This window comes from Lissotriton helveticus, chromosome 3_1, assembly GCF_964261635.1.
Source record: "Lissotriton helveticus chromosome 3_1, aLisHel1.1, whole genome shotgun sequence".
Lineage (NCBI taxonomy): Eukaryota > Metazoa > Chordata > Amphibia > Caudata > Salamandridae > Lissotriton > Lissotriton helveticus.
In genome coordinates, this window is record NC_136061.1 from 587,550,152 (window position 1) to 587,566,054 (window position 15,903).

Sequence of the window (15,903 nt, forward strand, 5' to 3'; positions counted from 1 at the left end):
ACCCCAAATCTTTGAATGCAAGCCCCTGGAGGCCAGGAGGCACATACAGCGCGTTCCCTTCACATTGCCCAGTGATTCCTATATATCTACACCATGTGTCAACCAACGTTGAAATAACTACCATGGGGAAGGAGTTTTTAATCATTGTTCCCGTACCCCTCGTGCCCTTGGTGAAGCCTGAATGTGCAGTCAGTGGGTATCCCCACCTATTGAGGGCCTTACAAGTGTTACCCACTGGGTGTGTTTCTTGAAGCATTACCACATCTGGTATGTGTCGCTTTATATTTTGCAATACTACACATCGTTTGATTTTATTCCCCAGACTATTGACATTCCACCTCATTAATTTGATACTCTTCTCTCATTGTGTACTCATCAGGACCTACGTGTTCCCAGTCAAGTAAAACGATAAATCTATGGCAACTTTTTGATTCAACATAAAAAAACAGCAAATCAACAGCCCCACCCAATAACCCACCTCCCTGCTTCCCTGCACTCTGGACTCAGAACTGCCCATCTCTCACTTAATGCAAAGTGCCTGTCGCCCATCAATAAAACTAAAAGAAGCAACTGGTGCCCCTCCCAACAATATTATTCATGGAGTTCCCCGGGCAGAGTCAGGCTGCAATTACAGTGCATTTACTAGTCCAGGGCACTCGAGTGCACAACCGCCTCAACGGCATTCTATCTGTTCCTGCGTCAGGCATGCAATGTTCAATAGTGAGTGAGCGTTGTCCCGGTCATCGCTTTTGACTCCAGCTGCAAGTGTTCGGTTCAGGTAGATTCAGTGGCCGCCGAAGTTATGTTCCGCTGCCTCTCTCCAGCCGTCGAGCCACTCAGCTGCAGCTTCTGGTAGGTCAAAAAATCTGGTTCTTCCCTCGGCTTCCACTCAGAGCCGGGCTGGAAACAGCATTGCGTATTTCAGGCCTTTTTCTTGAAGTCTCCTTTTTACCGACAGAAATTAACGCCACTGTTGTTGTACCGCTTGCGTAAAGTCCGGATAAAAGATGATTTCCGAGTTCTCATATCTGAGTGGTGGTGCTACTCTGACGGCTAACACGTACTCCCCCCATTCCAGTACAGAGACAACTCACGCACCTACAATAGAAGCTGAACCCCTTTCGGGTACGATCATAGCTCCCCCCCCTCTAACATCACCCCCTCCCCACTCTTCTCTCCCCCTTCCACATCCCTGCTCCACAATATCACCCCTAATACGGACTCCCCCCAGCCAACCCCCCCACAGGTCAATTGGTGGCACATATTAAGACACCCCACCACCACCATTTCGAAAACACTCTACTCAGCCCTTAATAAATTAAACACAGCCACAGTTGTTAATTTCACATTCCCATAACCACCCTCCTTCTCATACCTCCGCCCACAATAAATTAGTCACAGCCACAGTTCTTAATTTCACCCTCCTCTACCCACCTTCCGTCCCATACTCTTAGCACAGGACTCCACGGATCCTTCTGGACTCCCATGCATCCATGCACACATACGTACCTCTGCCTATAATATATTAGTCATAGCAGTTTTTTTTATTTCACCCTCGCCTACCCACCCCCCCTTCCTCCCTAACTCCTTGCACCGGAACCCACGGATCCCTCCTGAGCCCCATACACCCATATACACCCTTACGCCCTCTTCACACACTCTTGCACCCTACTCACCTCACCTACTCTTCAGCACATAACATGGAACTCACAGGCACTCATACTTACAATATCATTTATCCCCCCAAGCTCTCAAAAGAAATCTGCCAAACGTTTAAGCATAATTTTATTAAATCACACACTGAAACTCCCTTCGCTGATCCCTATTTCTCATTACACAACGGGATCACAACCACTGATATCTTTTTCCACATCAAACGTAGAGCCCAATGGAGGAAAGCATTCCTAGCCTTATTCTCAATATCTTCCACTAGGAAGCCCGTTCAATGGTCTTGTGATTTCTATTGCACCATCCCAGCTCTTCCAAACAACAGCAACCATCACCATCTACAATAACGGAACAATACTCATTCAATCCACTGACCGTAGTTTAAATCTACTGGATAACATCTTCCCCATTATTAAAGAACAAGTGTCTAATCCTCATACTACTATACAATCCACTTTTACCTCCAATACACAACATGTCACTTCTCCGACCCCCTCTGTCACCCTCTTCCCCGGCCACTACGGATATCGGATCCATACACCTCCTCCACCATGACTACCCCTCCCACCAACACACCTCACCTCACTTCACCTAACCCTCACACACTACCTCCACCTAGCACGACTGAGACAACATATGCACCCCAACTGAATTTGTACCCCCTCTGGGTACGATCACAGCTCCCCCCTCCTCTAGCATCTCCTCCTCTATAACCATCTCTCCCCTACCTCAGCCTTGCTTCACAATGACACTCCTGACACGTTCTCCCCCCATTCCAGTACTGAGACAACTCACACACCTACAATAGAAGCTGAACCCCTTCCGGGTCCGATCATAGCCCCACCTAACATCACCCCCTGCCCAATCTTCTCTCCCCCTTCCTCATCCCTGCTCCATAATATCACCCCTATCACAGACTCCCCCCATGCCAGCCAACCCCCCACAGGTCAATTGGTGGCAAATAATAAGACACCCCACCACAACCATTTCGAAAACACTCAACCCCCCACTAACCCACCCTCAGAGCACACACCACTCCCAATCACACCGCCCACACCCACTCACCTGCCAGCCACACCAAAAATTCAGACATCTACATCAACTACTCTCCCATCCACATACGCAACACCACCTCCTATTCTACTCACTCCTGCACCAGACCACACACCTAACCAGGCCAATGCGCAGCCACCCACCCGTCTTAAATGCACACTCTTGAATTGTTGATCAGCCTCTAGACACGCAGCGGACATAGCTCACCTATTATCGCACATGACTTGGACCTGATAATACTAACCGAAACCTGACTAACAAAATCCTCCTCGCTACTCATCGACATTCTAGTACCTCCAAATTACGACATCATCAGATTGTACAGGTGTGGCAAGACAGGGGGAGGAAAAGCATGTATACACCGTAGCAACATTTCCGTAAACAGAGCCATATCCCCACTATTCCCATCTTTAGAATACATATGCCTCGACATCAGCAGCAATGGCAAGCCATTATGCTCTTTACACATTATCTATCATCCACCAGTTGACAACCTCATCTTCCTCGAACACCTCATGGACATGGTCACAACAAAAGCCGGACGACAAAACACCCAAATATTGCTTGGCAACTTCAATCTCCATTGGAACGGCCACAGCGACTCAGTGGTCAATAGTCTCAAAAACTTCCTTGGCGCTCTAGACCTCACACACATTTGCAACAGCCCTACACACAATAAAGGTTCAGTCTTGGATTTAATAATCTCCAAAGGTGACTCCATTCAGCTTAAGTCGATCCAACCCTGTGATTGGTCAGACCATCATATCATCACCTTCTTTATCAATGAATCAGTGAAACTTAATTCGGCTCAATCCACAAAAGCAAAGGTATGGAAAAGAGACTTGAAAAAACTCAACCCTAACACATTACCTTCTTCCAGTTACAATCTACTTCTTCCCCCTGCCAGATCCTTCAACTTTCATGATCTCACCAATCACTACCTCAACTCTATGACCTCGATAATTAATGAGGTTGCTCCCCTTCAATTAAAGAGAGTTTCCTTGAAATACTCTAAACCCTACAATGGTCTACTTAACGAAGATAGACGTTCTCTGAGAACTGCAGAATGCAATTGGAGTCCCATCTGCTAAGCACCTCAAAATTCTCAGAAAAAAGAGAAATGCATACTATAGAAATATCAAGCGCACAAAAGCTGACTTCTTCAGACACCAACTAGACCAAGCAAGAAACCGTCCCAAAAAACTGTTTAAGTTAATCAAAACCCAATCTAAGGATGAACCTCAACGACTAGAAAACATAGCTCACCCACAACCCACTTGTGAAGAACTCTCTAACTTCTTTAATCTAAAGACTGATAAGATCTCCTCAATGACCTAAGCTTACACTAGAGTCCCCACATCAAAACATTCCCTCTACTCCCAACTTCGTCACAACATACCCCTGCAAAGTTCAACCTAAAAAACGAGGCTGCATGGTCTTCCTTTGACACTTACACTGAAGAAGCTATAGGCAAGATTCTCAGTACCCTAAAGCCTGCCAATCACCTAACCGATGATCGCCCCGCAAATGCTGTTAAAGACTTAACCCCATTGCTTCTGCCTCTCTGGACCAAAATCATTAATAGTTCACTTCAACAAGGTTGCATCCCGGACACCCTTAAAGTGGGACAGGTTTCACCCATCCTAAAGAAACCCACAGCTGACCCTACAGACCTAAACAACTATCGCCCTATTTCCAATATTCCTACCCTGGCCAAACTGTTGGAAAAATGTGTACACCACCAATTGCCAAAACACATTGATCACTTCGACCTTCTTAACAAACACCAATCAGGCTTCCGAGCAGGCCATAGCACGGAATCAGCTATGACACACATAATTGATGATGCGCTACAAATACTTGATCAAAACGGTACATGCCTACTCATCCTACTAGACCTCTCCTCAGCCTTTGATACGGTCAAACACGAGAACTGGATAGATCTGCTGAATCACATATTGGGTCTAGCAGGGTCAGTGCTTAACTGGTTTACCTCTTTTCTTCAAAACCGGATGCAAAAATTCAAGGTCAACAACACCCTGTCCAAACCCGTTCCAGTAACGTTAGGACTCCCGCAAGGATCCTCGCTATCCCCGACATTGTTTAATTTATTCATGGAACCACTCACCGAACTGTTGCATGCATCTAACGTGCAATATCACATGTACGCAGACGATACCCAACTATATCTTAAGATTCACACCCCTGAAGACATTAAATTGCTTAAAACAACGCTTGGGAACACCAAGACATTGCTGGCAGAGAGCCATCTCAAATTGAACACTCTAAAAACTGAATTCCTCCTTATAGCCTCACCTGCCAAAGTCCCCATCATGTATGATTGGTTCAAACATCTTACGCATTCAACGTTCAACCAACCATTGTGGACTCAGCGAAATCCTTAGGTATAACCCTCAACTGTAATCTTAATATGCAGAAACATATTAGCAACGCAACTAAGGGAGCAAACTTCCAGATAAATACACTGAGGAAGCTGAAACCCTTCCAGCCCGCCAATGACTTCAAGATGGCAGTTCAAGCTCTAGTTATCCTTCGGGTGGATTATGGAAGTGTCGCTCTCTGTGGCCTCCCTAAAGCAACAACAGCACCCTTAAGATCTTCCTTTAATGCTGTAGCGAGACGCATCACTGGATCGAAAGCAAGGTCCCATATCTTCCCAGACTTAAACTCCTTCAACTGGCTACAATTTGGAGCCAGAATTCACCTGAAAACTGTGTGCATGACGCATAAGGCCATACATGACGATACACCCAGATACCTCACACAGAAACTGACAATCTCTGGTGGTACAAGATCCACAAGAAGTGCAGAAAACCTTCTACTGAAGTCAAAAAGATCCAAAAAGAAAAAAACAAATAAACCATCCTTCTAAGGGATGGCGCCTAGGATTTGGAATGCACTACCTCCAGAAACCAGATCTAAATTCCTCCACTGCATCTTTCAAAAAGGAAGTAAAATTGATTCTCATGGCAAAATTCACATGAACATAGACTAAGGAAATTCTGAGAACACTCGTACCTTCACCACTATTCCTCTTAGGACAAGGGTCAACTAGACTACCTAGGCATTTTAGTTGCCATTGCCTTTACTCAATGGGTCTTCACTGTCTTGCACCTTTTTGCTTTACGTTGCACAAGATGTTATGTTTACCTGATCTATCTGCTTTATTTGTTGTTTAAGTAACCTCTTTGTTGTATAAGTAACCTCTATGTTTGTAAAGCACTCTGAAATTCGCAAGGGTCTTGTTCGCCCTCTATAAAACTTTCAAAATAAATAAATTGTGTCTCTGTCCGTGTAGTTCAAATGTCTGCCCAGTATCGGACGAGGAGGGGCCCCAGGCTTTAGGCGGCCTCCTAGCACCCTGTGGGCCCTTTCGATCACAAAGAGGTTTGACAGGCCTTTTGGTTGTAGGTGGGCAGTGATTAGATTTTCCACAAAGAGAGCCGTAGCCAGCCCCTCCGATTTTTCTGGGAACCATAAAATACGCACATTGTTGCGCCTCGTGCACCCTTCATAGTCGTCAAGCTTGCTTTCTGCAAATTTCCAGTATGTTTGTAGTTCCTGGATCACGTTTTGTAGCTGCGTGGTGTCTCCCACCAGGCTCGCTGTGGTGATTTGCGGTTTGACCTTTTCTCTGTTAGTGCCAAGGTCGGCCCTGATGAGCATCACCTCGGAGGAAAGGGTGTCCATCCGTTGTTCCATGGATGTTCGCACCCTGGTAATGGCTTCCATGATGTCCTTTAATGTCAGGTCTGGGGCCTCACTTTCCGCCCCCCACCCCAGCGGCCCGTCTCTAAGCCGCCCCTGGTCGGGTAGATCTGCTTTTGGGCAGGTGTAGCGGTCCAGTTCGTTGTTTTGGATGACCTTAGGGCCCTTTGTAGTCGACATGACAAGACCAGTTTAGTTGCAGGACTGAGGCCGCACAGTTGGCGACAGTGGTTCTTGGCACGGGTAGTTCTCCACTTCGTCGGGGGGTGAGGGTGGTTGAAGTCATTGAATTGCCATCAGCACCGGCTCTCCACTGGCTGCAGGGGAGGGGTGCAGCGGTACGTGTGATTAAAGCTGAGTCAGTTCTGCTCCAAGGCTCAATACCCCCTTCCGTGGTGGCCAAATCTTGGCACCACACTTCCCATACGCGGGTCCAGGTCGCAGGAATATGTTCCCTCTAGAGCTAATCGGGCCCTCAGAAAGAGGCAGCAGCGCCCCGGGGCGATTCAGGATCGTAGGCTTCTTAGCGGTGGCCGCTCTCATAGGACGCACTGCTGCGCACAAGGACTTCAAGTCCAGTGGGAGCTCGCACACCCAGCAAGTCCGCAGGGTAGGGGGGTGGGTGGGAGGAAGGGGGGGAATACCCCTCAGTGTATCCAGTGGGATGCGGGGAGAGAAGCTTCCACAGGCCACTGGTCAATACAGCCCCCCAGGGTCCTGTTGTAATGAGTGGCTTCTTCACCGCGGTAGTCTGCACTTCTTTGTTGTCACCGCCCCCCCTACTGCAATGGTGCCGTCGCTGCTCCTCCGGGGTCCGTCAGCTGCAGGGGGTCATCAGCTAGAGCCTCTCTTATAAGTGGTTGTAATCTCGGCCACACAGCATTGTTTACAGGATCGCCGACTTGGGCGCCCAGGGTCCGTGGCCGAATCTTGCCGCCTGCCCACTCAGCTGCACCTCCGATTGCCGATTCTTGCCTCGGAGGAACGGATTTGTGTGTCAGATTGGCGCGTTCAGGGAGGGTGTAACAGAGTAACCCTAGCTAGCAGCCATCTTGCTACACCGCGTAGCCACACCCCTCTGTATTTACTTTTGATTGTTCTGAAAAGAAATACCTAACTGGCAAATCTCTTTAATTTCATCACAAATGTATGATCTTTTAAGAAGGCATTATTAAATCTCTATCTATTAGGATGTGTAGCTTCCAACAATACATTTATGTCAGTAATGACCTCAGGCATTATCAGAAATTAGTATAGAACCAATTTCTGCTTTTACTAAGGATTTTAGAATATTCTGAGTTACAAAAAAGTAATCTATGCTAGATTTGGTCTGATGGATAGGAAAATAGAATGTAAATTCTGTAACATCAAGACTAAAAGTCCTCCAAACATCAACTAAACACCTTGAAATAAAAGATTTTTAACAAGATTGTTATATTTTGTTTTGTATGTATTTTGACTGAGAACATCTATCTATTAATGGCTCCATCAATTTGTTAGTCACCTTCATCAACCAACAACAAAGTTGACTTCAGAGCATGACCTTTGTTAATGTGAAAATGATTCCAGAACTAAAAATCCACCCTAGTAGGACCATACATATTACATAGGGAACGCAATATTTGATTAATTTTGAGATTCAAGAGAAGCCATCTGCCTTCGTCATCCTTAATTACAATATCAATACGTATCTTAAGGAATGTATTAAACAAAATAATAACCCCATTCCTGTTGTTTTTAGCAGATGAAAAAATAAATTGACCCACCCATTGTTTCTTCAACAAATTCATATCTTTTTCTAAGAAATGAGTTCCTGCAAGAGAGCAATCAGGCATTTTAGTCTAGACAAATGTGTGAGAACTCTTTTGTGTTTTGATAGGATTACGGATACCTTTAACACTTTATGAAACTATACGGAGATTATCAGTAAGACATAAACATAAAAGGAAAAATAGTTTACATCAGGGGTACAATAACTTGTGATATTTATATTATGAGGTATAGTAAGTTGGGCAGTGCCTAAACAATTTAACTAATACAGAAATAAGGCTAAGGGAAGACAGTTCAGAAAATGACTGAAGAGAAATCAGTAGAATGAAAAAACAAGGGAACTACATGCGAAAAATCGAAACAAGATAGGAGGTGAGACAATGAAACTCTCCATGTTAATTGAAGAGAAGATTGGTAAAAGCCAAAAGGCCATAACCAAATAAATCATGAGACTGTAGGATAATGGAACCTGGTGAAAGTGGAGCGAAAAAGTAAGAAGCCCACCCACCCTCAGCCCCGAGAAAATAAAAGAATAAGAAATTAATATTTTAATGATGTCCCTGGGAGAAGAAAAGAAGCCCAACACAGTAAGCACACATAAAACATAGTAAAGAAGAGAGAAAAGAATCACTTACCAAAAAGGAATAGATGAACAAAACCTTGAATGGTGTAGAGGTGGGGAGACTTGAAGGTTGAGGAACACAAACACTTCAATCTAAAAATCTTGAACATAGACAGTATCTGCAAAGAACAGGTTTTGAAACGTTGAATGTCAATATGAGAGAGCACATATGTCAACTACATTATAGAAGAAAGTGTGGCTACGACAAGAACAAAACACCAGGAGTCAAGTCTTTCCAAGTTCCATCACTTCTCCCTTGTGTAAGAAAATAAACTTCTTCAGATCTTCTGAATTGTCAAAGGTAGAGGTTTTGTCTATGAAAGTAAACTTAGGGCATGGATCTATAAGATCAAAGAGAATGTTCATGGATCATAAAGCCAGTCAGAGATTGAGAAATTCCTTTCATCTACTTGCCGTTGCCCTTGCAACGTTTTGTGTGAAAGAAATCTTATGACTGGACCATATAATTTGTTGCCGTTGTATGGCTGCAGAAAGAACATTCAAAAGATCTGTGTATTGCAGAAAGTAAGCAATGATCCTTCTATGCCAGGCTGAAGTAGATTTTCCCAAGATTGAGGCCCGACATGATGAGCTCGTTGTATATTGAGAGATATACCATCTTTTAGACCAACAATCTTAGGAATATTGAGAAGAAACTAAATCTGAAGAAACTAAATCATATCTGAGCCTTCAGGAATTCCATATATTTGTAAATAATTTGACCTTTTACGATTTTCCAAATTTTCTGTATTTTGTTTAGTTGAATGACTTCTTTTGACACTAAAACTAGCTTGGGTGCTATATCTGGAGCATCAGTTATTCTCTGCTCCATTTTGGAAACTCTGGACTTCGGACTAGAACATTTCTCATCTATTCTATGACAATGGTAGTAGTCTAATCCATGAACCATTTTATATTTTTAGTTTCATACATGATATTTTCCAATGTTAAAGGTAGTGGGGATTCAGTTGGAGAAGTGGGAATCCTTTTTTGCCCTTTTATTAACATTTCCCTTTTGGTCTTTTATGAGATGTGATCAAATGAGGGTGAAGTAAAAGATTTTTTATGTTGAAGGAAATGAATGATCCACTGTCATAAAAGCTCTGACAATCCAGTGTTATTAAGAAATGCTAAATATTCAGCAGTAAACATTATTGTTTAGTGAAAATATTCTGTTACGAAGAAAGGGAACTAGATGTCAAAAACAGATTTCAGGTAGGAAGATAAGGTGAAGGGTGCCTGTTATCCCAGCTGGCTACACCCACTAGAAAGCTAAGGATTTGTATATTTTTTGCAGAAACTGAGAGACCTTTATTTTTGTTTTTTAAAGATGACTGAGTGGGTAGAGAGACAATCTCCTCAACTCTATCAGGAGACGGCCATTGGGGAAAGAATTGTGGTGAACATAAGGAATGGGCTATGTGGTAATTTAAGGCTGCCACCAGTCAGCGAGAGGACTAGTTTTAGGCAAATTCTCCGCATGAGAGGAAAAGGGAGAAACACACTCTAAAGTTCCGTGAGTGGCTCTGTGGAAGCATACAAAATGGAAATCGCGACGGTGACGATCGGAGACTAGCAGAACCAGGGAGATATCTTCACAAGACCTAATTGGAAAGGTATAAAAACTCACCACACTACTCCCCTGATATTCCGGCACCACCACGACTGGTCCATCACTGCCAGGGAGTCTGAATCATGCTGAAAATTCTACTCAGCAGGAGAGCTGAGCATCCGCAGCCATTTTGTTGCACTCCGATCGTGCATTGTCTCATGTATCTATGTTGATTAGAGCTGTTTGTTGTTTGTGTCAGCTTCCGTGTTTTGGCATGTGTATATGGGTTGCAGGCTCTCCCCGACTTATCCTGGCATCTCTATATCATTCTACAATGTATACTCACACAGCACCAGGACCCCGTTCCACATAATGTTTTGCTCCCTCCTCTTGATTGTTCCCACTTCCAATCTGCTGCTCCCTCTCCCCTTCTTGAGCCCTTCTTCCTCTCCTGCCTCCTCCTTGCTGACCAGTTATGTAAGGCCAGCTTTTCCCTATCAGTCTTTTTTGTGGACCATAAATCCATTTACAAGGCTTCCTTCTCATTTCCCCCGTTCACATCTTTTCAGGTTTCCTCTAGAGCACTGAGGCACATTAGAGTGGCAAATGTCGCTAAACAAGCGCCTAGAATTTCATAACATCTGTTTGTGTGTGCACATGGATAACTGTATATCTGGGGGGGTGCACTGTGTGGATAACTCCTTGTAGGGGCATATTATCAAAAACGAGCGATAAATATCACCGTATATTGCCGGATCACATCGCCATGTTAGCGGCGTATTTGCAATGATTTGCTAACAGGCGATGTGAAATCCGACGATATATGCCGATTGTCAAAAACATCGCATGAAAATCAGCGATGTTAGAACAGCGCTTAGGAAAATGTTGTTAATAGGGAGAAGTGGATGTAACCTTACAATCCACCTCCCATTATGTACATGGCTAAGTCGAGAATTTAGCAGACGTTAGTATTAGGCGATATCCGCGCTTAGCGCAGATTTTTACATCGCTAAGCTTTTTCAAGGCCGGCTTGTAAGTACAACGATGTGCGGTCAGCGATCACTTTCCTGTTGTTTCCTGAAGATATGCCTACTTTGCATCTCATTAGCTAGGCAAAGCGAGGTGTTAGTAAAAAGGCAGCAAACATGCGCTAATGCATGTTTGCACTGCCTTGTTAATAGGGCGATGGCATTATCTCCGCTTTAGTGGTGAAAAGTGTCGCTAAAGCGGAGATAAAGCTCATGATAATATGCCCCGTAGTTCTTTGCATGGGTATCTTTAGGTGCCTTGGCTTCTGTGTGAATGGTTGTCTGTATCTGTGTTGCTCTGTCTGCATATATAGGTAAATGGTGGATGTTTTGTTTTTTTGCAAGTATGAACACACTATAAAATGTCAAACCTATTTGCTTTGTCTGTGCTTGTTTCCTTTTACAGCTATCTCTGACTTCTTTAACATTCTTTTGTGGTGTGTGTTCTAATTTATATCTGCCTTGGACTGTTCAGTGTTATCATGTGCATGCCTGGGTTTGGAATGATTAATTGGTGAGCAATTTCTCATCTTTCTGTTTTGGAGCCTCATGGGATTTTTCCCTTGAATTTTGAACTTTATCTCTAGATTGCAATATCTTCTTCGGTCTTGTATACCTTTCCTCTGGTGTTTCCCTTTATATTTCGTCATTCAGGACATGTTTACTGTTTTAATCTGTCCTTGAATCCTGTTACTTGGTAGGCAACTTCTTTTTTTCTTATCAGTATTAATCTCTGCACCCTCGTTCTTCATCCATTTCTCAGCATTTTAGCATTCAAATAAATCCTAATGTGTTCTCTTTCTGCTTTTATTCACTCGTCATTCAGTTCAAGAGTCGGAAAGAGGAGCGTGAGCGTAAGGGATCCATACCTTACCACCATGGTGGCAAAAAGCGGCAACGCCGGATGGGAGTAGTTCCTTTCCTTGTGCATGAAGATCACTTGGATGTCTCCCCAACACGCAGCACCTTCTCCTTTGGAAGCTTTTCTGGGATTGGAGAGGACAAGCGCGCCATTGAGAGAGGAGGATGGCAGACTGCAATATTAGGTGATGGATATTTAAGAATGGGAGTGGCACGTGGTAGTGTGATTATTGAAGATGCTTTCAAATGCAAAATCCACAGGAGGTTCAAATCGAATTTCTTTTCTGTATTCCTTATTTGTTTTTTTGCGTGTTTTCATGTGGTACGTTTCTGTTAGTGGTTATTTTAATTTTTCGTTTTTGCGGTAAGTGTTATCTCCTCAAGCTTTTAGAGTGGCCAGGACCTTGTGTGGCTTTTTCTCTGGAATTTCATTTATATCTTACATCACAGAATTCATGTTGTGATAGAGTGAGTGAAGCACTTGCTTCCAAAAGCTACTTAGTATGTTGGTGAGGGCTCGGAAAAAGAGCAAGGATTAAAGCCATTTGAGCTTAACGCACTTTTTAAAAAGCATGCTAGTGGGTTCTGCATAACCTTATCTTCTCTTGGTTAACTGTTATTAAAAGCCAACTTTGTTTACATTAAATATGCAGACAAAATAGGCGATATGTATCTCACTTAAGAGCTCTTCAGAACAATCTAGGCCAGTGTTTTTTAACCTTTAGACTTCTGTGGACCCCCACTTAATCATTATTGAAACCCAAGGACCCCCCACTGATTTCCCCTGAGTTATTAATGGAAGCAGGGACCTCAGCCTAAGCAACTTCAATTATTTGAACCAAAAGCAGTGCACAAAAATAGAAAACAAGCATTCATCAAACAAATGATTACACGTTTTATTTAATTCACAAACACATAAAACAAATCCGCATTTAATTTTATAGGGAAGATTGGAGTTTTTCTAAAATCAATAAGGCCACCCATCATCCATTCTATATTCTGTTTGATGTGCTTGCACTGCTCAAATGAATTAATATGAGGACACAACTTCATTTTTAGCTTTCAATTTCAAATTCTTTCACATTTACAGAACAGTTTAACATTTTCGGTTTTCATTTTTGCTTCTTTATGAATTTACACTGTATTAATTTTCTAAACAGTCGTGAACTCCTTGAGTAGACATTGTAGACCCCCAAGGGTCCCTGGATCACAAGTTTAGAACTAATTCCCCAAGCTGCATAAAATCCACTAAAGTTATTTTCAGGTAGAATTCAATAGCTGATGAATATCCTCTGAATTATGTGACCTTATTTAAGTGTAGTGAAAAGATGAATGGCTACATGTTCACATGTGAAGACTTGTAGTGCACCAAAGCGTTCCTATAACTATCTCCTATCTATTTCCATAGCTCATTTTATACATCAAGTTTAAAAATGATAACTTGTAATTGGGTTGATGTTAATGTTTTTAAATTACATTTGTATTATTTTTTGTTGCATTACAAAATATCCTTACATTACACAGAGCTATCCATCTCTGCCCTTATCTTACTACTATGAACTATCTAAGCTTCAGATGTTTGGTTAGAGAGATTAATGAATTCGAAGGAAGTTGTAAGGCACCAAAATTAACATATAGTCTACGTCATAAATATGAAAAAACTGTTTTGTGATTCATTTTGAAGCAACATGCTATCTTGCACCATATTCCCGTTCCTCATGTTGACAGTCGCACTGATTACATGTGGAAGCCTGATATGCATGACATGGAAATCAATATTCAGCATAGATTATCTGTCCTTAATGATTGACATTTCACTTATACTCAAACATAGATAAAAAAACGAAAGAGCAGGGAAATTCTCCGCACGTAAAGACGAGTGAAGTGGAATGTAAATTAAATCATAACATAACCTAACCTGTCTGTAGGTACATGGGGACATTGGAAAGGATTAGTATCAAGAAAGACCTAGAAAGTGAACAGTAGTAGCACTGGCTGTAATGTGATCTTAGGTCGGTGGAAAAAGAAGTATGATTTGCTAGTTGGGGCTAATTAAAATGTAGAAATGTGGGTATTGGCAAGATAACTTTCTGGGAATCAAAAGATACGAAGGTGGCTATTATGATGGCATACGAGTCGTAAAATCCAGCTTAAATGCTACGATGGCAACAGAACATTCTGTCTTCCTTTAGTGCTGTGACCTGTCCCTAAATGATTTGTGCTTCTTTGGCTGATTCTTTAAATATTTATTTGAATATAGGTGAAAATAAATGTAATAAACTCATGGTTTGGAAAAATGCAATCAAGGGAAAGGTTGTTGTACATCAGGTGTCAGAAAGACTCTGTGCATATGCTGAGGCGATGCAATCACAAGTTACAGAGAATAATACATTCCATTGGTATGAGAAGGTGGAATTCCACGACCACAAGCAGCCATGTTCAATGCAATCCCTGCTTCCATTTTCCTTAGGGAAGTTTACCCGTCGAGGAAGCTCTGATACAGCCACGGAGATGGAAAGCCTGAGTGCCAGGCACTCCCACTCCCATCACACCTTGCTCAGCGACATACCGGACCACTCCAACAGCCACGGAGAGAACACTGTGAAGGAAGGTATGCTTAGCATTGTCAAAATACATTGACCGTTATTATTATTATTATTATTATTATTATTAATATTTATTAGTAGAGTGAATGCACAGTTTTAATAATCAAGAACCAATATTTCAAACAGATCCTGCTATAGCATTTCTAGCTGTCTGCTACATTAAATTACAGATGGATGTGCATATTGCATGTGGTCACCCTGAAAGCAATGCACTTTTAATTAGAGGGTATTTTGCTGCTTTTTTTCATGTGGAGAGCAATACTCTGATACATTCCTCCCCATTGCCTGCATTTTGATGCTTTCTGCAGTTCGATGACCACTTTGTGCTTGTTTCCATTTACAGCTATCTCTGATTTCTTATAATATTGTCTTGTAGTGTGTGTTCCAATTATATCTGTCACAGACTGTGCAGTGTTATCATGTGTATGCCTGGGGTTGTACTGATCAATTGCTCGTCTTCCTGTTTGGGGCCTCGTGGGATGTTTTCATTGAATCTTGGACTTCTACTCCAGGATGCGACATATCCTTCAGTCTTGTATGATTTTTCTCAAATTTTTTCCTTTACTCTGGACATTTTTACTGTTATTCTGACCTTTAATCCTGTATCTTGGTAGACAACGTCTTTTTTCTTCTCAGCATTAACCTCTATTTCAGTGTTCTTCTCTCTCGTTTTTGCCTGCTGACCCAACATCACTTTATCCTCCCTGTCCTCTAATGCAATCCACTTGCTGTCCTTTCTTCTCCAGTGATGCACTACTTAGCCAGTTGCTCCTGTTATGAGTTACTGTACTTCTTCCGCCACACTTATATTCAATCCCAATCAAACCAGCTCATGTCCACATATGCAAGCTTCCTGCCATTTTCACAAGGGCTCTCTATTAATCTCCCTTTTACAAGCACTAGGGCCCTCATTTATGGGGATTTAGCGTAGGGCAGCACAGCAAGTCACCTTGCTGCACTGCCCCACGCCAAAGTGAAAGGGCGGGAATGCACGGTACTTATCCAAATCGTGCA

The 15,903-nt window shown here is 42.7% G+C and overlaps 1 protein-coding gene across 1 annotated transcript in view; it reads left to right on the top strand.

Moving 5' to 3' along the window:
* UNC80 (unc-80 subunit of NALCN channel complex) overlaps window positions 1-15,903 on the top strand; it is a 2,761,828-nt gene that overhangs the window by 531,796 nt on the left and 2,214,129 nt on the right. The window contains exons 10-11 of the mRNA XM_078680564.1: window positions 12,249-12,468; window positions 14,754-14,894. Coding sequence (XP_078536690.1) covers window positions 12,249-12,468; window positions 14,754-14,894 — 361 coding nt within the window. The remainder of the gene's footprint in view (window positions 1-12,248; window positions 12,469-14,753; window positions 14,895-15,903) is intronic.